Source organism: Narcine bancroftii, chromosome 5, assembly GCF_036971445.1.
Source record: "Narcine bancroftii isolate sNarBan1 chromosome 5, sNarBan1.hap1, whole genome shotgun sequence".
Classification (NCBI taxonomy): domain Eukaryota; kingdom Metazoa; phylum Chordata; class Chondrichthyes; order Torpediniformes; family Narcinidae; genus Narcine; species Narcine bancroftii.
In genome coordinates, this window is record NC_091473.1 from 79,627,981 (window position 1) to 79,655,369 (window position 27,389).

Consider the following 27,389-nt stretch of genomic DNA (forward strand, 5'->3'; position numbering starts at 1 on the left):
AAAAATAGACTGAGGGAGGAAGACGGGTAATGAGAGTTAAAATGATCACGATTGATATGTATGTTGGTAAAGACAAAAATAGACTGAGGGATGAAGACGGGTAATGAGAGTAAAAATGATCACGATTGATATGTATGTGGGTAAAGAGGTATAAGAGTGAATAGAGACAATGTGCATATGTGAATGTATCTGTACTTAGAGGAAAATATAGATAGTATAGACAAGAATTAATAAGGGAAGGTAATGGAATAGAGAGAATAAGGAGGGAATTAAAAGAGTGACCTTTGTGACATATGAAAAGTGAAATCTTTTCTGGGGGGGGCGGGGCGGGGGGAAATAGCGGTCACTGCAAAATCAGTTGACACTTGCGAGTGGATTTGCAAATCCAAATGGAGAGGGGAGATGTGGTTGTCCGACAAGGGATAAAGGACAACTCAGGAGGGGAAGGGGAGATTGGGGATAAAGAAGATAGAAATAGGAGAATAAGGAAAATGTTGGATGTTGTAGGAATGTTGTCTTATAAAGAGTTGAAAATAAGAAAACAGAAATGGAAAAGGAGGAAAGGTAATGATGGAAAAACGGAAAGAGAAGATAAACAAAATATAAAAGGGCTACGCTGAACTATATGACTTTAAATATTAATGGAATACATAACCAAATTAAAAGGAAGAAACTACTAAATTTAAATGAATAAATGTATTCCATTAGAAAAAATAACATATAGGTTAAGAAATAATATTGAAATACTCGAACAAGTATAGGAGCCTTACATTAAATACAATAGCGAAAACCTACCGGGGACAAACATTACCTAAGTTGATGGAAGGAGAAGGAAAGAAAAGAATGGACTCAGTAGAATTTCTGGTGTATTTTTGTTGAATGACAACATTGTCTGACTGGCTTAATGCAACCTAGATTGTATACCTAAAATGGATGAGGGGGGGGTGGGGGGGGTGGCTTGGGAGGAGGGAGGGGGGGGGGAGAAAAAGTCACTGTATATGTGTGAAAAAGAAATAGTGTATATCATGGCTAATGTGATTTATGGTGTGAAAAATTAAAAAAATTTAAAAAAAGAAATGCTTCATACAATCCAGACTTATTTCTTTTCTAAATATATCCTGTTTATGGCTTAAAACTGCCCTGCTTGCTTAAAGTCCAGCTTTCATCTGACACATTTGGTTCTTGAATTCCCTCAGGGTCGTCCATCTTTCTTTGATTTTTAACATCAATGGTTTTTAACCAAAATGCTGCGATCAATTTGTGATCCTTTTACATCAAACAAAGTGCTGGATGCAACTTATTTCACTCGAAAATATTTTTTTAATCTTCAACATTCACTTATTGTCTATGTTACAAATAGAATTACAGCAATAGCAACACATTCCAATTAACTAAGTCTGATAATAGGTACTGATGAGAAAATTTGCTGTCCAAGAACATTAACCAGCTACATGATATGGCTGCAGTGTTTTCTACAACACACAAAAATCAAAGTTCATTTATACCTTAGCCTTTTGTTTTCGGAAAGCAGGCAACTTTTTCATCATTTGAGATAAAGAACTTACAGTAACCTAGGAAATAAAACATATCCAGAAAAGTTACTAATAATGACTGAATTAATTTTAGTTTGAATACAGTCGATCACATTCAGAAGCTCACTGAAATTGACTGGAGGTTGTGATGAAAATGCAAATCAGCAGTTGGAATTAAAGTAACTTTATTTTTCTGAAATCTTCCAGAATCAGCTTCATTAGAGTCTTATCAAAAAATCTATTTCATTTGTGAATTATTTTTAACTATTCTTAATGTTCTTACTTTTTTCATACTTATATTACAACTATCTCTCAAATTACTATATTCTTTCAGAGGGTTATCTCATTTATTCAGCAAAAGAAATGGGTGCAGGAGTACACTGAATTCAGTTTTGAATATGAAATTCTACACCTCTTCTTCATCCATTAAACTATCATTCTCAGTTTTCAATATACTCATCCGCAGAAGGCACACAGCCCTCTCGAGCAGAGAAGGCTAAACATTCACAACTATTTGTGTGAAGATATTTCTCCTCATCTCAGTCTCACTTGTCTCTCACGATCAACTAATCACATTCAAGTGCTGCTCACACATATTCGCCACATTATCTTCCAAAATTCTTGTTTGAGTATCCTGTGACTCCCTCTTGGGGAAATTACCTCTCAGCATCATCCATATCAAGCGGCTAAGAGTTTTATGCATTTCAAAGAGATCAACTTTCATTCTTCTAAATCCAATGGAATACAAACCCATTCCACGACAATCACACAGTCAGTCTTTTATCTTGAGATTTCCCCATTGCTTGGAGGCAAGGAATCAGCTTTCTGGCAATTCTCTGAACTGCCTTGATCTGTTGTGACAAGGCAATAAACAGTGCACTCAACATGTGTTCTGCCCAGTGAACTGAGTGATTATTCACATTTTCCACAAACGTCTATTTCTATAGTTTGGGCATTGTATTTGCTCATTCACTCGTCTCAGATGCCTGCACACCTTACAGCTTCTTTCTTGTATATTTTATCTTCAAATGTATCCTTGTAAAATGTGAATCTCTATTTTTCTTACTTTTACAAATCAGTTGCTTTTATTCAGGTGAAATTTATTTGTAATTCTGAAATTCATGCCTCATGTACTTTGATAAAATCATTCACAATTTTGAGCTCCTTAATCTCTGGATCCAAGTCATATTTTTAGTTTCCTTGAGCACAGAACACTACAGCATAGGACAGATCTTTCAGTTGTGGTGACCCATATATTCCTTAAAAAAAATACAAAACCCTCCCTATCATGTAACCCTCTTTTTTCCTTCCATCCGAGTGCCTATCTAAGTCTCTTAAATGCACCTAATGTTTCAGCCTCCACCACCATCCCTGGCAAGGCATGCCAGGCACCCACAACTCTCTGTGTAAAAAAAATTACCCCTGATGTCTCCCGTAAACTTCCCTCCCTTCACTTTGTACATATGTCCTCTGGTATTTGCTATTCCTATCCCTGGGGGAAAAGCCCAGGCTGTCCACCCCATCTATGCCTCTTATAATCTTGCAGACCTCTATTAAGTCTCCTCTTATCCTTCTACACACCAAAGAGAAAAATACCAGCTCTGCTAACCTTGCCTCATAAGACTTATTTTCCAATCCAGGCAACATCCTGGTAAATCTCCTCTGCACCCTCTCCATAGCTTCCACATTCTTCCTATAATGAGGTGACCAGAGATTTCTAAAGTTACAACATAACCTCTTGACTCTTAAACCCAATCCCTCTATTAATGAAGCCCAACATCCCATAGGTCTTCTTAACTATCCTACCAACCTATGCGGTGACCTTGAAGGATGCAGGGATTTGGACCCTGTTCATCCACACATCTAAGTAACTGACTATTAACCCTGTACTCAGCCTTCTGGTTTGTCCTTCTAAAATGCATCATCTCACATATTGAACTCCATCTGCAACTTTTCCACCCAAATCTGCATCCTGTCTATATCCTTTTGTAACCTACGTCAACCTTCAGCATCATCCACAATTCCTCCATCCTTCGTATTGCTCGCATGGGTGGCACAGTACTATTGGTAGACCTATTGCTTCACAGCTCCAGTGACTCAGACTTCCACTCTGTCCGTGTGAAGTTTTCACATTCTCCTTGTGCACACATAGATTTTCTCCAGGTTCTCTGGTTTCCTGCCACGTCCCAAAGATGTATGGGATGGTAGGTTAAACTAGCCACTGCAAATAACCCCTAGTGCATAAGTAAGTGGTAGAAACTGTGGAGTGTTGATGGGGATATGGAAAGAATAAAAACAAGATTTGTTTAGGATTGATGGTTGACATGGAACTGGTGTGTCAAAGGGCCTGTCTCTACATTGTATGAACATGAATCTATGTGAATCTATAGCTGGTGCAGATTAATAGCATCAATGTTAATAGAATGTTGGAATACCAAAGTAGGGAGGCAAAGATTTTATTGCATGGCACCTTGATCAGATCCATCCAATGTATCATCTTAGGATTTGGCCCCTAACCACAGGTTTTAAAGGTGATGCAGCACTGGTTCACAGAAAGGAATAAAGATTGAGGGCATGCTGCAAAAACATAGTTTGTATAAGAATGAAAGATTGACTGGGAATCAAATCGAGATATCTGAAATGATTTAGAAATTCACTCTGATAAACAAAGAACAACCTCTTGCACTGGGGAGTCTCACTGTGTGTTGTTGCAATAATGTTTGTATATAAACAGATGAAGAAAATACTCACTTTCCCTTCTGTTGCCTTGCTGCTTTTGGTAAGTTCCTTTACTAATTTGGGTATTTTCCTACATGAAAGAAAGTTTACAGAAAGCTTATTTTGTTGATTTGTCAGAATAATTCATACATTTAGCTGTGCAAGCTAAGATTATTGTAACAAATTCTAAGCCAATTTTATAGCAATCAGTTAATGTTCAAAGTGACTGTGTAAAAAGAAATTGCATCTTCATGGAAAAGTCTTTGCTTGCATACAGCATTATGATCGTTGATACACTAGGTGTTTTTAATGGCGGCCCTCACCTTCGAGGCCAGCTCCATCCACGGAGAAAAGTTTTAACTTACCTTTTTATAGAACCGACCTAAAAGGCTGCTCCAGCATCACTTTTCTGTAGAGTGGTGCCTCAGTGTGTCCTCCAAAGTGGCTGTAAGCATGGCAATGTTGCCGTGGTGCCGCCCGTCATAAATACGTGCGAGCAATGGCCAACTTCTTTATCCATAATTGCCCTACGCAGCTGGAACCACTCTGAGAAAAGCAGAGCAGTTCCAGGTGTGTGTGGGATTATGGGTAAAGAAATCGGCCATTGATAATTTTCGGTAGTTTTTATATTTCACTCTCGCTCACCTGTGAGTTCTTGGTTCTGGATATTGCAAATCATCAGTGAAAATAGTCATCAATGGTGTGGTTGCCACCGCCACCTGCTGCCGTACCTTCAGGGCCCCAGACTTGTCACTCCATTCCCTTCAAAATCCCTCCGGCCACGGTGGGTCAGGATCACGAAGCTCACACTGATCATTCCGCAAATACAGGAAAGTGGAGTCCGGGGAAGTATATTGGCATGGATTGAAAATTGGTTGTCTGACAGGAGACAGAGAGTCGGGATAAGTGGGAGTTTTTCAGGTTGGCAGAGAGTGGTAAGTGGGGTGCCGCAGGGGTCGGTGCTAGGCCCACAACTGTTCATCATTTACATTGATGACTTGGAGGAGGGACAAAATGTGGTGTAGCCAAGTTTGCGGATGATACCAAATTGAGTGGAAGAGCAAATTGTAATGAGGATATGGAGAGTCTGCAGAGGGATATAGTTAAGCTGGATGAGTGGGCAAAGGTCTGGCAGATGGAGTACAATGTTAGTAAGTGTGAGGTTATCCACTTTAGCAAGAAAAATAAAAGAGCTGAATATTATTTAAAGGGTGAAAAACTACAGTATCTGTTGTTCAGAGGGACTTGGGAGTGCTTGTGCATGAATCGCAAAAAGTTAGGTTGCAGGTGCAGCAGGTTATTAAGAAGGCAAATGGAATGTTGGCCTTCATCGCTAGAGGAATTGAATTCAGGAGTAGGGAGGTAATGTTGCAACTGTATAAGGTACTGGTGAGACCGCACCTGGAGTACTGTGTCCAGTTCTGGTCTCCATAATTTGAGGAAGGATATACTGGCTTTGGAGACGGTCCAGAGGACGTTTACTAGGTTGATCCCTGGGATGAAGGGGTTGACTTATGATGAAAGATTAAATCGTCTAGGATTGTATTCACTCGAGTTGAGAAGAATGAGAGGAGATCTTATAGAAACATATAGGATTATGAAGGGTATGGATAGGATAGATGTAGGAAAGTTTTTTGAGCTGGCCGGGGAAACTAAAACGAGAGGACACAGCCTCAAGATTCGGGGGAATAGATTTAGGACAGAGATGAGGAAAAATAGTTTTTCCCAGAGAGTAGCGAATGTTTGGAATTCTCTAACCAGGGAAGTGGTTGAGGCTGCCTCATTAAACATATTTAAAATTCGGTTAGATAAATTTTTACATGATAGAGGAATTAGGGGATATGGGGAGAAGGCAGGTAGGTGGAGTTAGGTCATAAATTAGATCAGCCATGATCTTATTGAATGGCGGAGCAGGCTCGATGGGCCATTTTTGGCCTCCTCCTGTTCCTACTTCCTATGTTCCTATGTAGATCAGCAGGAGCAGTCAACCTTGACCCGACAGCGTCTTCCTCTGCTTGCTCTTGGGCACATTTGCCTTCAAGTTGGATTTCATCGTCTTTGGCTACTCATCATCATCCTTTGCTGTGGCTTCACCATCTTCCGATGGTGACAGACTGAAGCCCCAGCATTTGGCTCCAGAGTCTGTGGCCTGTGGGGCTGACTCCGTCCCCAGAGCTGCTACTAGTGGAAGATAGTGTTGGGCCAGCAGCGGCAAGGGTCAGACTGCTCCTGCTGATCTGCTGTGGAATGATCGTCATGGTCTTCCTGATCCTAATCTGCTGCGAGCAGGAGATTGAGAAGGACAAGGGAGCAGAGCAGCAAGTCTAGGGCCCCAAAGGGGCAGCGCTGTCCATACTGATGATGACTATCGTGCGGTACCTTGGCATAATATGTTCACTAAATAGACTTGAGTCGTGGGCTGACGGCATAATCGCGACATCATCAGCCCGCTCCTAGCCAGCTTCTTGCAGTGGCTGGACATTTATGGAGCAAGGTGGAGCGCTCCACTCCTCCTCTAACACAAAAGGTTCAGAGTCAGCACCTTGGAGCCACACATGGACCATTTAAGAAGGTAAGGATTGCAAAATGAGGGTAGAGGGTCTCTGGCTTGACGTTTGGGTTTTTTTTGCTTTCTATAAGGGCCTACTGTTTTCAATCCTGTCAAAAGGTCGTCAATAGCTGAAGTGATTTTTTTAAAAATAAAATAGATTTATGATTATTTCTCTTTTTACATAATTGTCTATAATTATGATTCATCGTTTAGTACCTCAAAGAATAAATATTTAATCATAATACTTATTTCAGGAGTATAATTTAACTTTGTTTTCCGCTTTAATATTTCTTGGATTAAGTTGCTAGGCACTTCAGATTGGCAATTATGAGATTATCTATGTCATGGCTACAATGGTTTCCTCTTGACAGGGACAAGCCACTATAATAACAAACTATAAGAAACTACAGAGCCATTTGTACTTCGTAGCTGATCATTAATCCACCAATCAGATACAAGTTTACAATTACAGAGCTATAGAATCTACGCACATACTGACTTAAAGCTTTGAAAAAGGCATCTCAGAAAGAGATTGTTTTTTTTGCTGATCATCTGGTGGAGAAATGAACAATTACTCTTTTTACAAGGCTTATGAAAGAGGATACTTAAGTTCCTGACATAGTTTGGCATGAAGCAGGGTTCTGAATGGATAGTGGGGGAAAAACAAAGGAGTAAATCAAACAGATTTTTTGCTCCCTTCTACCCAAATTGCAAGTTACATTCTATTTCAGGCACGACGACTATTCAGGACAATATCTACAATCTACTGTGACACACAAGCCCTTCCATCACATTGTTATGCTTTATTGCATCATATTAATATATTGAAGAGTAGAGCTGGACCCAGCCAAGAAAGACTCAGCCACCACATTAAAAGCCGTTAATGACTGTTTTTATTCAAATTCAGCGCGCACCCTTTTAAGGGCAGCATGAGCTCAGTCACCTCGTGCATTGTGACATCAGAATCGCTGCCCCAGGCACGCGCTGGGCATGAGACTTGAGGCAAGGAGAAACCTTGACAGCACCATCTTCCCATGGCTGCCCCGCCACGTGGCGTTACACGTGGGGCCGGTTCGCCATGAGAGAGTGCACTGCCACAGAAGCACAATTTTATCTCTGTTGAAACTAGTTTTGTTTTAATGTGTTGGTCAATTGTTGAAGATTTGGCCAAATTCTGTATGATATTTTATTCAATTAACTTCCTTTACAGATTGCACCAGAAAAGCAACAAATGTTTTGAGTATCTACAGGCATCAGGTTTTTCAGCAGAGAGCTGTAGTATCAAAAGGCTGTTCATACATATTTTACACTTTCAGCAACTTTGAAAAACATATTGGACAATATTTTAAACTCATAACCGAAGAAGGTATATACATACTCAGCAACCTCTGCAATATGCAAATGCCGCAAGTTTACCCAGAGTGAGTCATCCTCATCCAAAAGAGCCTCTTTGGGTGCGGACTCACCTTTTATTTGATACCTATTAAAATTAAAACATAAGAAAGATGTCATGCCTTTTCAATGGAATAAAAACATTTAATTCACCCTTTTAATGAATCAACATGTTTACCAGTATATAACTGCCTGTAGGTAACAGGTGGGTTTTAATGGTTTAATTCTCAATTACCCAGAATGCAAAATTCTAAATCAAGATCAAATCTGACCAACCCAAAAGCATCAACTTTGGTGCACTTGGACTTCTCACTATTGCAGGACATTTGTAACCTTTGAGTCAACAAGAAGCAGTGGAATTTGATCCAACTTCAGTATGTGACACAGTTTGTCAGCATGGTCTCAAGAAAAGACTAATTATAGTTCTTTTTAGCATTAGAACTGTGAAAGACAAAAGCCTGTTTTTTTTTACCACTAAAATATTAGAGAATCAAAATCTACAAATGCTAATTTTCAGTGGAGAAAGAGATTCTGGAGGGCCACGCAGCATCCTTTGGAGAGAAATGTTCAGTTGGCACATCAGGTCAGGACCCTTTATTGAGACACTAATAATATTGTCTGACAAGAAAAATATTGCTTAATTTCGACCAGGAATTTGTTTAAATGGAACTAGCAATTTAAAGAAAGTCAGTCTGAATGCAAAATTCAGGTGAGAAATAATAGCCTTAGAATCCAAACTACAGGTATAATCCCCTTCAACAAATTGAGGGAGAACATCAGGAAAATAAATAGACTTAGCACTTCCACCAGTTTTCTGCCAGAGTATTAGCATAACCGCCAACCTGACTGACACAATAGAAAACAACAGCCATAACAACTTGGGTGCAGATCAAATTTGCTTAACACATGCCCATGCCCACCACAAGACACCATGGTAAACTTCACCAACTGCATTTCTCTGGCTGCATTGGGATTCCTAGCGACTTCATTACATCAATAATCATTGCAATTTCAGGCACACTCTGTCAATCTAACCCACACTAGGGTCTGCTTCAGATTGATGTTACAATTAAACAAGGAAGTTTGCGGATGTTGAGGTCAAAAGGAATACACAAATATGCTGGATAACCATTGTTTCGGGCCTGGGCCCTTCGTCAGACTTGACGAGCAGCCCAGACCTGAAATATTGGTTATGCTTTACTTCCTATAGATGCTGCATGACCAGCTGAGTTTCTCCAGCATGTTGATGTTATAATTGGTATGAATCAGTCAATCTACCTGTTCAACAGACAGAAGACATACAACCAGATGTGAATTCAAACTTAAGATTGCTGGAGCTCAAGAAACAAGGCCAAACATTAGAACGTATATTTAATTTAGTTTAATTCAGTAATCATGAGGACATCTCCAGTTGAAAAATAACATCAATCATGTTGATGCAAGGGAGACTTTAAAATTCAAGGTTAGGATTCCATTTATAGGTATAAACTCAAAATATTTTTTATTTGCCCTGCAAAGGCACACAAAGAGGTACCACCAATACAGTAAGAAAAGAAAGCGAAGTGAATTTGAATTCATCAACTACCCCAAAGTAACTCCAAATTTTAATATTTTGCGTTTCCTATCCCTGAAATGTTTATATCACATCAGCATTGTAATAAAGATTGTCCAAGTCTTACCTATAAATGTTATTTTCAATTGGAACCAGGTCATAAGCCATGGCCTGAAAGGTTAACTCATGCAAGATCGTTGATACTGGATCAAAGCCTCGATCAATTATCAGAAGCTGTGACTGTGTTTTGCCCTGAAATATTACATGTCACAAAACTGTTATTAACAACAATAACCTGCATTCATATAGCTTTTCTTTTGGAGTTAAATCATCCCAAAGCACTTCAGAGAATTGTAATTAACAATGATTAATCCATGAAGGGATTTAAAAACAAGAGTGAGAATTATAAAACTGTTGGTTAACAGGAATCCATTTATAGGCACAGAGATGTAATTCGAACATAGAATAATACAGTACAGTATAGTCCCTTCGGCCCTCAATGTTGTGCCAACCTATATATTCTTTCCTAAAAAAAAGTACTAAACCTTCCCTACCTCATAACCCTCAATTTTTGTTTCAACCAAGAGTCTCTTAAATGCCCCCAGTGTTTCACCACTATTCCAGGCACCCACAACTCGCTGAGTAAAAAAACTTCCCTCCCTTCACTTTGTATATATGTCCTTTAATGCTTGCTGATCCTGCCCTGAGAAACAGGTGCTGGCTGTTCACCCTGTCTATGCCTCTCATAATCTTAAAGACCTCTATCAAGCCTCCTCTCAAACTTCTGTGCTCCAAAGAGAAAAGTCCCAGCTCTACTAACCTTGCCTCATAAGACTTGTTTCCCAATCCAGGCAACATCCTGGTAAATTTCTTCTGCACCCACTCCATAGCTTCCACATCCTTCCTATAATGAGGAGACCAGAAATGAACACAATACTCTAAGTGTTGTCTTACAAAAGCTTTGCAAAGTTGTAACATGACCCCTCTACTCCTGAATTTAATTCCCCCTATTAATGAACTCCAGCATCCCATAAGCCTTAACTATCCTATCAACCTGCTCAGCAACCTTGAGGGATGTGTGGATTTGCACCCAAGGTCCCTCTGTTCATCCACACTCTTAAGTAACCAGCCATTACTCAATCTTCTGGTTTGTCCTTCCAAAATGCATCACCTCACACTTATCCGGGTTGAAATCCATCTGCTAGTTTTCTGCCCAAATCTGCTTCCTGTTTATATCCTTTTGTAACCTTCGATAACCTTCAACTCCATCCTCAACTCCTCCAACCTTTGTATCATCCGCAAACTTACTGACCCATCCTTCCACCTCTTCATCCAGGTCATTTATAAAAATCACAAAGAGCAGGGGTCCCAGAACAGATCCCTGTGCAACTCCACTAGTTACTGACCTCCAGGCAGAATACTTTCCTTCCACACATTCTGAACAAAGACAGCAGAGTTTGGGATGGCTTCATCCACTCCACAGAAGGCTATCAATACTATGAAGAACAGAACTGTATATTATTGGGAACAAAGGGTAATAGGGAAGATGGAAAAAGGCCAGGGATGAGACACTACCCCCTACTGAAATAGAGGTGGCCCCACGCACTGCTATGTTTAAGGAAATAATCAACCTAACATATTCATATCAAAATGAGCAACTACAGTCTAATTGAATTCCAATTTTTGAAGTAGATAATTTATGTCTCATTAATACATAACCTACCTTGATATTGCACTCCTCAGCTCGTTTGTAATGTACTGCCAGCTTTTCTTCTATCAAATTTGCGAGACACTCTGCATTATTTTCAGTGAAACTGGATGTAATAACAAAAATATCAGCATAAAAATATCAACAATAAATTTCTGATCCATTTCACTTTTCAAACTACATAAAAAATTAGTCATGGACTAGAAGCCATCACAGAAACACACAAAAAAGACCACAAAACAAAGGAGCAGAACTAGGCTATTCAGCCCTCCAACTCTGTCCTGTCATTTAATCATGAACTGTTCCATTTTTCCACCCAGCCCCACTGCCCAGCCTTCTCCGCATAACATTTGATACCCTAGCTAATCAAGACCTATCAATCTCTGTCTTTGACCTAGCTTCCACAACTGCTTGTAGCAACAAATTCCATAGATTTGCCACTCTCTGGCTGAAGAAATTCCTATGCATCTTTGTTCTAGACAGACAACTTTCAATTCTGACGTTGTGGCCTCTTGTACTTGACTCTCCCATCATGGGAAACAACCTTTCTACATCTACCCTGTCGACACCTTTCAACATTCAAAATGTTTCAATAAGATCTCCCCCTCATTTTCATAAATACCAACGAATACAGTCCAAGAGTTGTCAAACATCCCTCATATGATAACCCTTTCTTTCCTCGATTCATCCTAATGAACATCCTCTGAACCTTCTCCAATGTCAGCACATCTTTTCTTAAATGAGCTCAAAACTGCTCACATTACTTCAAGTGAGGTCTCATCAGTGCCTTGTAAAGCCTCAACATCACATCCCTACTTTTATATTCTATTCCTCTCAAAATGAATGCCAGCATTGCATTTGCCTTACATATTTGACTCAATATGTAAGTTTACCTTCCTGCACAGGGACTCCCAAGTCCCTTTGCATCGAGCTATGTTCAATTTTCATCCATTTTTTAAAAAGTCTGCCCGTTTATTTTTTCTGTCAAAGTGCATAACTGAACACTTTCTGACATTATATTTCATTTGCCACTTCTCTGACACTCCTCCTAACCTATCTAAATCCTTCTGCAGCTTCCATGTTTCCTCTACGCTCCCTGCTTCTTTACCTACCTTCGTATAATATGATCAGAAGAAGTCACCAAAAAAGTTTCTCTTTTTACTGATCAGATCCTGCTAGGGGAGAAACTCTCGGGTACTACTCTGATGGCCTGTAACACCAAAATTATACATTATTTAAGATTGCAGAAGAAAACAGACACAAATAAAATAACCCAGAGCTGACCTAAGCTGAGTCAAGATCAGCATCACTGACTGGTTTGGTAATTTGAGTGCCCACAATATGCAAAAGGATGCAGAAAGTAGCAAACATAGCAAGTCCATTATGGGTTCTGACCTCTCTTCAGTTGAAGACATCTCGGTGAGATGCTGCCTCAAAAAACCAGCCAACATCGTTAAGGACCCCCATCACCCTGATAACAATCTTTTCTCACTGCTACCTTCAGGAAGAAATTACAGCAGCCTAAAGTCTAGCACCTCTACGATCAAGAACAGTATTATTTTCCTAATGGCTAGCAGGCTCTTAAACCTCCCTTTGCTACCCTAAGCATAAACTACTCTGGGTCCACAAAAATACCAGTCTGCTCTACTGCACTATTTCATTTAGAAACATAGAAACATAGAAGATAGGAGCAGGAGTAGGTCATTCGACCCTTCGAGCCTGCTCCGCCATTCAACGAGATCATGGCTGATCTTAAAGTTCAGTACCCCGTCCCCGCCTTCTCTCCGTAACCTTTAATACCCTTATACTGAAGAAATAGATCTAATTCCCTCTTAAATAGATTTAATGAACCTGCCTCTACTGCCCTCTGTGGCAATGAATTCCACAGATTCACCACCTTCTGGGTAAAGAAATTCCTCCTAATCTCGGTCCTTTCTTTCTTTTCCAATCTTTTTATTATTATTATAATTTATAAACACATACAGTTCAAAGTCCTAAATGGTTTGCCTATTATCCTCAAACCATGGCCCCGGGTTCTGGATTTTCCCATCATTGGAAACATCCCATCTGCATCCATTCTGTCCAGTCCTGCCAGAATTTTATATGTCTCTATGAGATCCCCTCTCAATCTTCTAAACTCCAGGGAGTACAATCCCAATTTGTGCAATCTTTCCTCATAAGTCATTCCTGCCATGCCTGGTGAATTGCCTCTGCACTCCCTCCATTGCAAGAACATCCTTCCTAGATAAGGTGTCCAAAACTGCACACAATACTCCAGGTGGCGTCTCACCAAGGCCCTGTACAACTGCAGTAAGGTATCCTTGTTCCTATACTCAAACCCTCTTGATATGAAGACCAACATACCATTTGCAATGAATTTTTGTTTTCCTTGCACTAATTGAAACTTTTTTTGATAATTGCTTCTGATCATGTGATACGAAGGTAGGTGAAGGAGCAGGTAGCATAGAAGAAACATGGAATCTACAGAAGGACTTAGATAGGTTAGGAGAAGTGGCAAATTAAATATCTGTTTTATCTTTTATATTCATTATTTCTTTCCGTACTGGAGTAAGTTAATGTATTCTATTGCTTTTATACAATAATGCACCATTTGGCGCAGCAAGTACGAATATAACAATAAACTCATTATTATTATTCCTAATTGCTGTTGGAAAGAAGCCTCTGTCTTGAACTGCTGCTGTCCTTATGGAAAAGATAATCCCATAAATCTGTGGGCAAGGAATTCCAGGATATTGACCCAGCAATGATAAGGAACCAGTGATACAAGTCCAATACACAAAAAAACAAGGAGCTACCATTTAGCTGCACAGTACCTTTCCTGGATTCTGAAACCAAGATTATGTTGTGTGGGTCGAACATTTGATAAGGTAGGTAGGATACTGTATCCTAAGAGCTTTTTTTCCAACCCTGCATTACTGTACCATCATATACCAATACATAAAACACAGATCAGTACAGGACAGGAAAAGGCCCTTCAACCCATGTGTCTGTGCTGAACGTGTCTCCAAATCAAATTAAAACTCTTGCTATGCTCAGTTCTGGTCGCCTCATTACAGGAAGAACCATCACCATATTTTTCCTTGTAATGGAAGAAGATCATTAACATGGTTGTGAGGAACTCCAGGAGGAATGTCTTGGGATTGAAGTGATTGATCTGCAACAGGCACAATCTTTGTGCAAGGTATTATTACAGGAGCATTTCCACTTGATGTCCATTGATTTGTCAGGATTTGCCAAACTCATCCTGACGATGTCAAGGGCTGTTAGTAACATCTCACCTCTGGAATTAAGTTCTTTGGTTTATGTTTGGATGAGGAAAAATCAACCAAAGCACGTGTAACAGAGTAAAGATTCAATAATACTCCTCTTCTACTACCCTTGTAATTTGAAATCAGTGCTTTTCTGTACAACTATCAGTATGGATCTGTCATCTGCTGTTCATTTTTAATTTGCAATAATTTGTAGTGACTGCCAGATAGACATTTCATAAACCATTAAAAGAACACACTCACTCATTCTTCAGTACAAAAAAAATTGGCGTCAACATTTTATTATTTCCTTCACAACCACCTCCTTCTCCCAAGACTCTGAGTATGCATGTAAACTCCACACTGTTTGAACTCCTCATTCTGGCCCGCACATGCTCGTTACAGTTCTCACGCATCGTTCCAGATACGTCATCTGTGAGTCCGAGTAGTTTATGCTTAGGGTAGCAAAGGCAGGTTTAAGAGCCTGCTAGCCATTAGAAAAATAATACTGTTCTTGATCGTAGAGGTGCTAGACTTAAGGCTGCTGTAATTTCTTCCTGAAGGTAGCAGTGAGAAAAGATTGTTATCAGGGTGATGGGGGTCCTTAACGATGTTGGCTGGTTTTTTGAGGCAGCACCTCACCGAGATGTCTTCAACTGAAGAGAGGTCAGAACCCATAATGGACTTGCTATGTTTGCTACTTTCTGCAGCCTTTTGCATATTGTGGGCACTCAAATTACCAAACCAGTCAGTGATGCTGATCACTAGCGGCAGCCAGCTCTACTCTAGACCTGCGTAAATACGCGACCGCAATAGCTCCCAACTCAGCCTCCAAGTAAAGCAAAGAGGAGATTGACTTGATCAGTCCCGTCACATAACGGTCCAGCAGGCAGACATTCCGGCCTGATTTAGTCCGGTACTGTAAGGTGGGCAGTGGATGATCTGAATGGTAGGGTTCAGTTGGTTCTTCAATGTTGGTAGTAATGAAGAAAGCGGATCATCGATATACGCTGGCTTCATGTTATCAATAGAGACAGAGTTAAACTTCCCATTCCACTGGATCATAAAACCTTTGGGATGGCATTGTATGACTTCATAAGCCCCATTGTAAACAGGCTGGAGTGGCCAGCGAACATATAGAAAGAGCATATGTGTGCAGTGTAACGAACTAACAACCCCCTTAAATTTTGTTTGGGACTAAAGGGACTTTGTTAGCACGAACACAGGAACAGCAATGGGAAATTCACCAGACAATGGTAAATTCAAAATAATAGTTTTTTAATTAAACTATTAAGAACAAAACATTTCTTACTACTTTCTAAACTTACTTAACTCTAAATTTCACCACACTATGCGCAAATGTAAATGTGTTGTTACGGGCCCAGAAGACCCGAAAACCCAGCAGCAATAGAAATTCACCAAGACGAATGTTTACTTAAACAAAAGTTGCTTTTAATTATCTTTAAATATGAAAACAGGATCAAACTTTAACTAATTACTATTAACTTAACTCCCTTCTAATTCTAAGTGCATGTGCATGTAATGTGTGTGTAAATTCTTGTTGACTTAGAGAGAGAGAGAGAGAGAGAATTGAGTTCTACAATTCTACAGTTCAGCAGTAGCAGCTGGGAATGGAACATGACAAGCTGGCAAGCTTGCGGAAAAACTCCATTTGAAGATAGGTTGTGATTTCTTCGTTCAACCTGTTAAAAGCCCTTGTGGTCCATACAAAAGGAGATAGCTGGCTGTATAACGTTTCACTTGAGATAAGGGAAACAGAAAAGGAATGCTGTGGTGACCTGAAAGAAAGAGGTTATCATGTGGAAAGCCCTAATGGGGCAAGTTTCTTCGACAAGACACTGAAGTGGGTGATTGGAAGGAAAAAGTTTGTGTCCAACGAGCAACAAATCTCTCTCTGAAAACTGACAGGAATCTTCCTGAGTGGTAACCATTTACCTTTCAAGCATCCAAACCTGGTGAAAACCACATGACCCTCTTAGAACAGCAAACTACATTCAGTCAGACTCCAGCACTGGAAGCAATCTTTTGAGTCTGTCCATCTGTTGCTTTCTAAAACAATAAACAATACTCCACAGATTGTCTAATTAAGACTTACTTGAAGGTCTTAAATTCTCAGTTCATAAATAATTAGAAAGTGTTTTTAAACATCATATCTTCAGGTCTCTTTACTCACAACTCTGCTTTCCACCAAAAAATATGCCCTCTTCTCAAAGAGATGGCGGATGTGGCTATTTTCTTCCATGATGAATTCACAAACCAGACAAGTGTTAAACAAAGTGGCCATATAAAAATAAACCCAGTAGAAATCTGTCTTCTTTTCCAAAGAGACAGCAAAATAATCTTCCTTATTTCAAAAGCCACTGATTCTGTGTTCCCCTTTCCCCAGGAGTAACACACACAACAGCACCAATTCTGAATACTGTAACTCAACCCTGTTTTTACACAAGATTCAACCACTGCATGTCACACAGTTTTGACTTTTGTACTCTCTAAACTGAACTGATCTCTTTGTCTCTCATTTTGATAATATATTTCTCCAAATCATGTGACAGTTACTGGAATTTAAACAGTTGCCAACCTCAATTTCTTGTAAACCATGTGATCTTCATAATTCTATCCTGTAGATGACACAACTCTAAATAGATTACCTCACTTCTGTTTCAAAGGCTTAAGTATATCACTCACATGGTTCTGAATTTCATTTCTCTTGTTTAAGAGGCCTTGTCATTTAGTTTAAAAACAGATGGGTTCAAAACCCACTTCAAATCCATTAGTTCTGTCCTTCCCAGATGCTACGACTCCGAGAATTAACTCTCTTCTCTAAATAGAATGGTGTATTTGTAAATGTGCTGTGGCTTGTGTGTGACTCTGTACCACCCCACAACTAACTAAGAATAGATACATTTTAACTTGATAAAACACACAAATGCTGGAGAAACTCAGCATGTCAAACATTGCCTTTATATAGCAAAGGTAAAGATACATCACCAACGTTTCGGGCTTGAGCCCTTCATTAACGTGTGGGGGAACATGAGAGATGTCCAAACAAAATGGGGGAGGGAGGTATTAAGGGTGGAGATGATAGGTGGAGGGGGTTGAGGACCATAGGAAGGGTTGGGGGGAGGGGGAAGGAGTCTAGGCTAGGTGGAGAGAAAGGAAGTAGGAATTAGAATAACTATTTAAAGGCGGGGGAGGGGGGAAAAGGCAAGCTGATTAGTGGAATGCAGTGAACTCAATGTTCATGCCCTGGGAATGGAGGGTACCCAGACAAAAAAAATGAGGTGCTGTTCCTCCAATCTGTGAGTAGTCAGGATGGGGTAGTGTGAAAGGACATGGGCAGACATGTAAGCTTGAGAGTGTGACTCAAATAGTTGGCTACGGGGAGGTCGCTTTTGTTATGGATGGAGAGGAGGTGCTGGGCAAAGCGATCTCCTAATCTGCGACTGGTCTCTCCAATGTATAGAAGGTCACAGAGGATGTACCAGATACAGTAAATGAGTCCTTTGGAGGTACAGGTGAAGTGTTGCTTCACCTGAAAGATTTGTTTTGGACTTCGGACCATGGTGAGGGAGGAGGTGAGGGTGCAGGTATTACACCTTCTACGACCACAGTGGAAGGTGCCAGTGGGAGGATGGGGGGATGATGGGTGGGATGGAAGAATACACAAGGGAGTCACGGAGGGAGTGGTCTCTATGGAAGGCTGAGAGGGGAGGAGAATGAAAAATGTCTGCGATCCTGTAGTAAGTGCCGGAAATTCTGGCGGATGCAGAGGCTGGTGGGGTGGTAGCTGAGGACGAGGGGGATTCTGTGATTGTTTCTAGGGGTGGGGGACTAGGGCAGATGAACATGGAATGGAGAAGATGAGGGCGAGGGCTGAGTGGTGGAGGGGAAGTCACGTTTGAGGAAGAAGGCAATAATTTAATTCTATCATTTACTATGACCTTTTGATATATGAGAAATATAGTTTAACATTAAACTAAAGATTAACACAAATTCATTACAGCAGTGCTGTAAATCATTCAGTACATACACTGCAGTTGATGCATGTTGCATAGGTATTGGTCTGAACAATCGCAGTCAGTCAACATAATTGGATAGTTCATGCAGCGTAGTCACAGTACACGGTTCAACAAATTCGCCAGGCAGAGTCAATGTGGTGCCAAATACTTGTTTAGCAGCTGAACAACCTAGGTCTGCTTTTATGGCAGTCCGCATACAAAGGAGACCCATGAGCTCATAATCCCTCCACAGAAACGCATTGCCTCCTGCTGTCAATGCTGCTTTCAATTGGTTGTGGAAACGCTCAGTGAGGCCATTGGCCTGCCAATGGTATGACATTGCCCAAATGCAGGTGGTGCAAGACATTCATCGATGTAGATATAAACAAAATCGAGGCCGGCGAAGATGTGGTCCATAAACCACTGGAACATTTGATCTGTGTTCCACAAACTAAATGGCATTTGAAGAATCTCAAATGTGCCAAAAGGATTAATCATTGGTGTCTTGGCAATATTGGAAGGTTCTACCGGAATCTGACAATAGGCACACACCAGGTCTACTTTTACAAAAACCTGTTTGCATCAATCGAGTTGTCAGTGCACAGTAATCACCACATAGCCGCCAATCCCCAGAGGCTTCTTCAGACCATGTTCAGCAGCAATGCCCAGTAGCTGTCAGATCTACAAACTATTCCCAGCTCCTGCATGTGATCAAACACAGCTTTTGCGATCTTAAGACGATCCAGGGGCATCCTAGGCACACGTGCTGCAACCTGAGGACTACGGGTCTCTATGTGGTGGGTCACTGCATGTTTGATGTCCCTGTGTCGATATGACTGGGTTACCAAGTGAGGAACCTGCTTGGGCAACCCTTGGAACAGACAGGAGCTAGGTTGGAAACTGGTCTGGTGGGTGACGACCCATGAGGGACGACAAGTGCAGCTCACTTATATACAAGTGCCGCGGTTCACAACACTGCGATTCTTGAAGTCTACCAGGAGGGAAAAGTGTGACAAAAGAATTTGCTATATTCACCACTGTGAAAATCCACTGAAATGGCTTACTGAGATTGAACTCCAGTATGTGTGAACTCTGGTTGTATGTCAGAATATGAGAATCATTTGTGGTGAACAAAACACATGATATTAATCATGTTGGATGAACCCCCAAAATTTCTGCACTGGAATCGGCAAGAAATTGCTACCTGAGGAAAAGATGGGCAGCAGTTGCCTTCACGAACGGGTGTCATCATTTCCCAGGGTTGGGAAAGATGCTGTCCATTGTTTCTGCTGTGTCCCTGACCTGCACAATTCAAACCAGACTGGAACGGGTGGGGGGTAATTCCATTGGGTGGTTAAAGCCTGTACCTGCACACTGCTTGCTGCCATTTGCTGTTCAAATTGCACACTGAACTATGTCACTTGCTGCTCCAGCTCAGTTTTCTTCTGCTGGCTGGGGGCAGTTGTGAATGCCTCCCGCTGCATTGCAGAGATTGTGGCCATAACGAGTTTTCATATCTTGCTAATTCATCGAGGGTGGATGCCCAAAAGACATTTACCAGGTGTACTTGAATTTGAGAAGGCAAACAGCGGAGGAATCTCTGTTTCCATACTTCCCTTTCATTAGGCTCTTCTCCAGCCAGTGCCATCATCTCAGCATCTGTGATGGGCTCCTATCGCTGAGGTTGTCGTCACCTAGCAGTTCCACAACGCGAGCCAGGTGTGCTTGCTCCAAAATTGCAACCTTAAGGATGTCATAAGAGAAGTTGTCTGCTGGAATAACTAGAACGTCTTCCACTTCGCAAGCAACCTGCTCTGGGAGGTGTGCCACAAGCAATGTGAATTTTGACTTTTGACTTGTCACATTTAGTGATGAGAAACATGCCTTGAGGTCTGAAAATCATGACTGAACATTGTTTGTAAAAAGGGGGGAACTTCAAGTTTGACCTTGCTGTCTGCTCCCATAATGGTTTTATCCTCATGCCTTGCCATTTTTATTTCGGTGATGTGTACCAATGGGATCACCACTTGTAGTGACTGTCAGATACACGATATTTAAACCACTAAAAGAACACACTGCCTCGTTCTTCAGTACAAAATAATTGGCATTGGCAATTTTATTATTCCCTTCACAAGACCCTGTGCATGCATATAAACTTTACGCTGTTTGAACTCCTTGTTCTAGCCCGTGCAAGCACATTACATTTCTTGCACGTCATCCCGGATGCATCATCTTTGGTGATTGGCTTGTGCATGATCATTACATCACCAGCGGCAACCGACTCTACTCTAGATCCTCAGAAGTAGGAGACTGCAACAAATTTAAGAACTAATTTGATGCTTTAAGAACGATTTGAATAATTTCCCTGACACCCATTTTCTCTTGTGGAATAACAATCTGCATCAAGCAATTAGAAACCTATATGATCAATGACAATCCAATTTCTTTCAGAAAAGCATCACAGAAAGAACAAAGGTACATAGCAATTGCTGCACTGTCTGCAATCTTGGCAATTTACGCTCAAATTCATAGTTCCATTCATTCTGTTAAAGGCTGCCAAGCCAGGTGCAGTGTACCACACAGAAATATTCAACTGAACTTCTGCAAATAATTTCCTTCAATTGAATCCATCATTCTTTTTATTCCAGAAATGGTACTTTGCCTCTTAATTAAATCTTTGGTTCGAAGTGAACTTGAGTCATATTTGCCAAAGTTCAGTTTGCTTAGGCCATAATCTCTGTACTTGACAAACAGGACGTGTTTATTGCGGAGTTTGCCCATTTTAATTGACTCCTTTACACAACTGCTTGATAAGACAATTTCCTGAGTGACAAAATGGAATATCAGCTTCTTACTGTTCTCATTTGGGTTTTTCTTGAAGGTCAGCAACTCTCCACATGGAAAGCAGCTCATCTTAAAACAGCTCTTTAAGATTCACAGACGGAATATCAGAGCTTTTTATAACTCAAGCATTTCTGAAGCCCATTTGAAGATGCTCCCTTTAGACTAAAGTGATTATAAAATAATTTCAATCAAGCTGTTACAATAAAACTTTTAAAAAGTCAAAATTTCATGTGGAAATGCAGAAATTGTGCAATCACCATTGCATTAAAAATTTGAAATGCAATTATGTCACTCACTCATCAACTACTGAATAAAGAATTCAACACTGAACAAAGTGAATGAAGAGTTCAAATTATATCAAAATCTACCTGTAATCATTTCCACGTTCTCTTCTGTATTGGATCCCAGGATTTTCATCCAGAGTTGCACACACTGTTGCAATTTTTTCCGCCAGCATTTCCATCATATTATTTTTAGCTTTTGATGCTGGACTATAAATAGAGTAAAATGCATCAGGAATGTCAAAGATGAATACCTAGTTGAAGATAGAAAAAAATACATTTTAACAAATGAAATTTCTGTGAGTGATGTCACTAGCAGAACAGTGAAGGTCTAAGAGGTTAAAATTGAAAGGTGGATGCTCCAACCCAGAAGTCACTAAATGGGCATGGATTCTTCAAAGTGCTAAACATCAGCAATGGTTATCAAAGAAATACATGGTAGATTCTACTTATTAGAATTGAGCTATTCTCAAAGACTAAGATACAGCAATAATTATAAACCCATTTATTTCTCATCAATAACTTGGAAAATGGCTGAATTCATTTGCAGGAACAGTTGGTGATTCCATCTGGAAACATAACAAGTCATTGCAGATGCTTCATTTTCGATTCTTCATTTATTAATTCAGTTACTGTAAATAATTTGTGCTTCCAGAGTACCTTTCCCTCATAAATAATAACTGTCCCAATTCTAAAAAGATTTCATTAATATGCGAGAAGTTTTTTTTTTCAAAAAGAAAGTCTTTTAATAATAAACTCATTATCATTCCACACATTTCAAAACTTACAGCTAATGAGCTATTTTTGGTAATGTGGGAAAAGTGGCCAGCAATTTACATATAGCAAATTCCCACAAACATCATAGTTGTGGCCAACTAGATTATTTTTATTCCACTGTATTTTACAATGAATAGTGTAGGACAAGGATTGGTTCTATTCTTCCACCCCTTAAGCAGGGGAATCCTTCTCACTTTACTTGGTATTTTGTGAAAAATAAACTTAAACAAAAACTTTACTCAGAAGTTGAGCTATGGCAAAGGTGGAGATAGTAGATGTTGTGGTCGTGTTTTTGGCAATGGTACACCTCTCCAGATTTCAGATTTATTGTCAGAGTACATAAATGACATCACATACAACCCTGAGGTTCATTTTTCTGCAGGCAAGGCTGACTTACCACTTATTAATAGTGCAAAAAAACTGTACACAGCATATACATGTCAACAAATAAAGATCTGTTAACAGATAATGAATGTAAACAAACTGACTGTGCAATAGAGAGAGAATTTTAAAAATCAATAAAGGCAACAAGAGTCCCTGATTGAGTTTGTTGTTGAGGAGTCTGATGGTGGAGGAGTAGCAGCTGTTCCTGAACTTCATGGTGCGAGTCTTGTGGCACCTCTTCCCTGATGGCAGCAGTAAGAATAGAGTGTTTGCTGGTTGGTATGGATCCTTGATAATTGCTGCTGCTCTCCATCGGTAGTGTTCGTTGTAGATGTTCTCGATAGTGTGGAGGGTTTTGTCTGTGATATCCTGGGCTATGTCCACTACCTTTTGGAGGGCTTTACGCTCATGGGTATTGGTGTCCACATACCAGACCGTGATGCAGCCAGTCTGTAGAAATTTGCCAGGGTTTCTGGTGTCATAACAAATCTCCACAAACTCCTGAGGAAGTAGAGGTACTGGCATGGTTTCTTCACGATGCCATTAAGTGTGTTGGGCCCAGGAATAATCCTCTGAGATAGTGACTCCCAAGACCCCACCCTCTCCACCTCTAATCACACAATGATCACTGGATTGTATACCTCTGGTTATCCCTTCCTGAAGTTAGTTTTGGTGACATTGAGTGCAAGGTTGTGTTGGTGCAACATTATCATCCTCCTGCATGCTGGCTCATCACCTTTCTTTTGTAGATGGTGTTATGTATACGGAGCCACACAGTTGTAGGTGTAAAGTGAATAGAGCAGGGGGGCTAAGAACACAACCCTGTGGTGCTCCATTACTGATGAAGATTGTAGAGGAGATGTTCTTGCCAATCTTCACTGATTATGGTCTGGAGGTGAGAAAATCCATGATCCGATTACACAGTGGAGTGTTGAGTCCCAGCTCTTGGAGTTTGCTGATCAGTTTGGAGGGATGGTGTTAAATGGTCAAACTGTAGTCGATGAAGAGCATCCCGATGAATACAGCATTACTGTCCAGGTGTTCCATGCTTTGTGTAGAGCCAGTGAGATGGCATCCACCGTAAACCTCTTGCTGTGATAGGTTAACTGGAACGTATCCATGTCATTACTCAGACAGGAGCCATATGTTTCAACACCAGCCTTTCAAAACACTTCATCACTGTTGATGTACGTGCTACTGGTTGTTAGTCATTAAGGCAGTTTACTACACTCTTAAACAAAGCACTGCTATTTCAATTCTAATCTGCACAATGTCTTTTTCACCTTCTGCCCCCAGTATAAGCCAACTTACATTGATTCTCAAGGAAACAATGTCTCTTTTCAAAATTGTAATTCTTGTTCAATCATTTCCGGCTCTCACTCCTAATTCTGAAACTTACCCCAATTTACCACTGTATCTTACTCAATCACATTGGGCATCAGCAGCTACAAATTCACCCGACGTCTTTGTTTGATGGTCAGCTTTAGTGACCATCAGAAATGAATTGGATTGCCAATCTATCTCTCCCCACAATCAACTGTGTACCAATCATCTATTAAATTATGGGCTCAGGAAATGGACTAGAGGGTGGTGATTACCCAGAGGGTGGTGAATCTGTGGAATTCATTGTCACAGAGGGAAGTAGAGGCAGGTTCATTAAATCTATTTAAGAGGGAATTAGATCTATTTCTTCAGTATAAGGGTATTAAAGGTTACGGAGAGAAGGCGGGGATGGGGTACTGAACTTTAAGATCAGCCATGATCTCGTTGAATGGCGGAGCAGGCTCGAAGGGTCGAATGACCTACTCCTGCTCCTATCTTCTATGTTTCTAGAGCCATGAGATTAGCCACAATTCTGAGGCAAATGAGAGGGAAGAATAATGTTCAGAAATTACATTTTATGCAGAAAAAAAGTAAAGCTGGAATTTTCCAATAAGTAAAGCTAACCCACTCATCGGTTGCCTTGCTTGAGATACTCCTAATAATCTCACTCATTGATCAGTTCCTGATGCCCTAGTGCATTTTTATGTGTTTTATTTTCATCAATAACACTTGGTGGACTTTGAATATTTTTCTCCTTGTATAAATGGCAGCTGATCAGGTTTGTATTTTCAATGTTTTTTGTTTCTATTTCAAATCATTGGTTTCTGCGGTAATTGACAATGCTAAAAATCTGCTCCCATCTCTATATCCTATTTGCTGAGTGAAAATTATTTTTATGGAATATTCATCGTTGTGACCCCCTACTGGATGTGCTATTACAGACTACCACCCAAGAATGGGATCATGCTACATTCAATTACAGCAGCATTTCAATTTGTTAGCAGTGCATCTACCAAAAGTGAACCATTCACAGTGTCACAAATAAACTTTTTTTTAAAAAGTGGCTGTTACAAAATATTATTTAAGCAGTAAAACAGTCTCTCACATGATCCTCTACCTTCTTGAAAACACTGAAATGCTACTACACAGAGACATCAGTGAAGAATTCACTTTTAGCATTTACGTAACCACATAATTTTTATTCCATTATCTCAGAAAATGAGCCAGACCTTTCTTGTAGTATCTGCAGGATAAAAAAAAATCTGGTTTTTGATGTGTAAAAACACAATTATTTGTGTTATAGAGGAAAACAGCGTTAGATTGGAATTGTGAATCCGTCACTCCCCTTGTGATAAAGGGATTTTATTGTCAACTTCCCTGTCATTAGTTTGCTGTATTTGTACTGTAAATAACTGCAAAATCTACTAAATGTATAATGCCCACATATGGGACCATACTTTTATTATTCCTGCAGGCGATAAATGGAGGTTTACTTTTGAAGTTCTAATTTTACTACAGTTCTTTTTTTCCTTGCTTTTCCCTTTTCTTTCCAGAGTTTTTAAAAATGTCTTCTATCTTTAATTTCCCATTCTTTACTTCTCTTTCACACAACTTCTTTCACCATTCCTAAATCTCAGTGGTCTAAAAGATAAGACACTAGTCCTGTTGTTCAGCAAGGTACCAGTCCGTGATCACTGCTCACTTCCACCAACTATGGCAACAAGATTAAATTGATAATCTAAGACAAAATTTGTGCTCGACAGCCAACTGCTGCTCATCTTAGGAAGAACAGATACAGAAGGTGGCTTGGGAAAGCTCCTTCAATGTGCATTAATACAATGCAAAAGTTTAACTTTAATTTTCTTCACTGAAACGATTGGCATACAACTTTTGTAGTTCTGACTGCAATTGCTTCCTATCTTTGCAATGCCATTTCCCAAAAGAAAATGCTCTGTTATGATTTCTCTCAACTCTCTCCATATCTTTTCTACTTGGATCAGCTAAGAGCCATGTAAACAAATAAGTCCCTGGATTATTTTCTTTTCAAGATTCAATTTATTGTCATGTGATAAAAATAGTGTAAAGCAGACAGATTCGCCATCGACAGAAATTGCCTGAAGCGCCTCTTACAGTCAGAGAAAGAGAAGCAAATGAGAGATCCCCCAGAGTCACTGAGTGTCTGTTGATTCACCTCCAGTGCTCCCGCAGCCACACAGAGTTCAGTCCAAACCAACAGTAACCTGAGCTCCAAATCCAAACCTCCGATACGATTAGGAATCCTTCAGCGCTTCTGCACCCTCTTGCATCCCAGTTCCAATACCTAGTACTCCTTTCAGTCAGTTTCGAGCTAGTCTCCAGCAGTCTGCAGCCTGGTGCGAGTCTCTTGACCGCAGTCTCCAGCAGCCCACAGCCTACGTGGGGTCCTCTCCTTGAGCCACCAATAGCCTGCTGCTGATGTTGGTCCTTCAGCCGCAGAATCTCTCACTGGTCTGCTGCCCTGGTCACCGTCCTGTGGATCATCTCCTCTGCTTCTCCTTCTCACACAGAGGATTGGTCTCCCCATTTTCTGATGCCTTGTGCCAGACCTCCGCTTCCCTAGAATCTACAACCTGTTGTGACTGCTGCCGATCATAGGCGCTGCCATCTTGGTTAGACCCCGCGATCACGGCATTTTAATTAAAACTACCGTTGGCTCCTTCAAAGCCTGTATGGAGCTAGCAGCAGTTCGACTAGGCGGTTGGACCTCGCAGGAGCGTTGTGTCTCCACTCCCTGCTCTCTGCAAGTCCATGCCAGCGGCAGAGCTGTCATTACAGCAGCTCCAGCAGAGCTGCCACTTTTTTTGTCCTGCAAGACGAAGCATGTTTCCTTGACTTAAATTTCCTTTATCTAAACACAATCTGCTGGAGGATCTCAGCAGGTCAAGCTGTATCAGTGATGATGAAGAGTTTCCGCTCAAAATTGTGACCTTTTTATTCCTCCCACTGATGTTGCTCAACTAGTTGAGCTCCTCCAGCTTTAGATTCCAGCAACTGCATTCT

General features: G+C 40.4%; 1 protein-coding gene across 1 annotated transcript in view; it reads right to left on the reverse strand.

Annotated features, from left to right (window-relative positions):
* The window catches only part of stxbp3 (syntaxin binding protein 3), a 96,083-nt gene that overhangs the window by 19,331 nt on the left and 49,363 nt on the right, over positions 1-27,389 (reverse strand). The window contains exons 7-12 of the mRNA XM_069937977.1: positions 21,954-22,120; positions 11,469-11,559; positions 9,873-9,997; positions 8,180-8,281; positions 4,284-4,341; positions 1,506-1,571 (exon numbers count right to left, since the gene is read on the reverse strand). Of these exons, the coding sequence (XP_069794078.1) occupies positions 1,506-1,571; positions 4,284-4,341; positions 8,180-8,281; positions 9,873-9,997; positions 11,469-11,559; positions 21,954-22,120 (609 nt within the window). The remainder of the gene's footprint in view (positions 1-1,505; positions 1,572-4,283; positions 4,342-8,179; positions 8,282-9,872; positions 9,998-11,468; positions 11,560-21,953; positions 22,121-27,389) is intronic.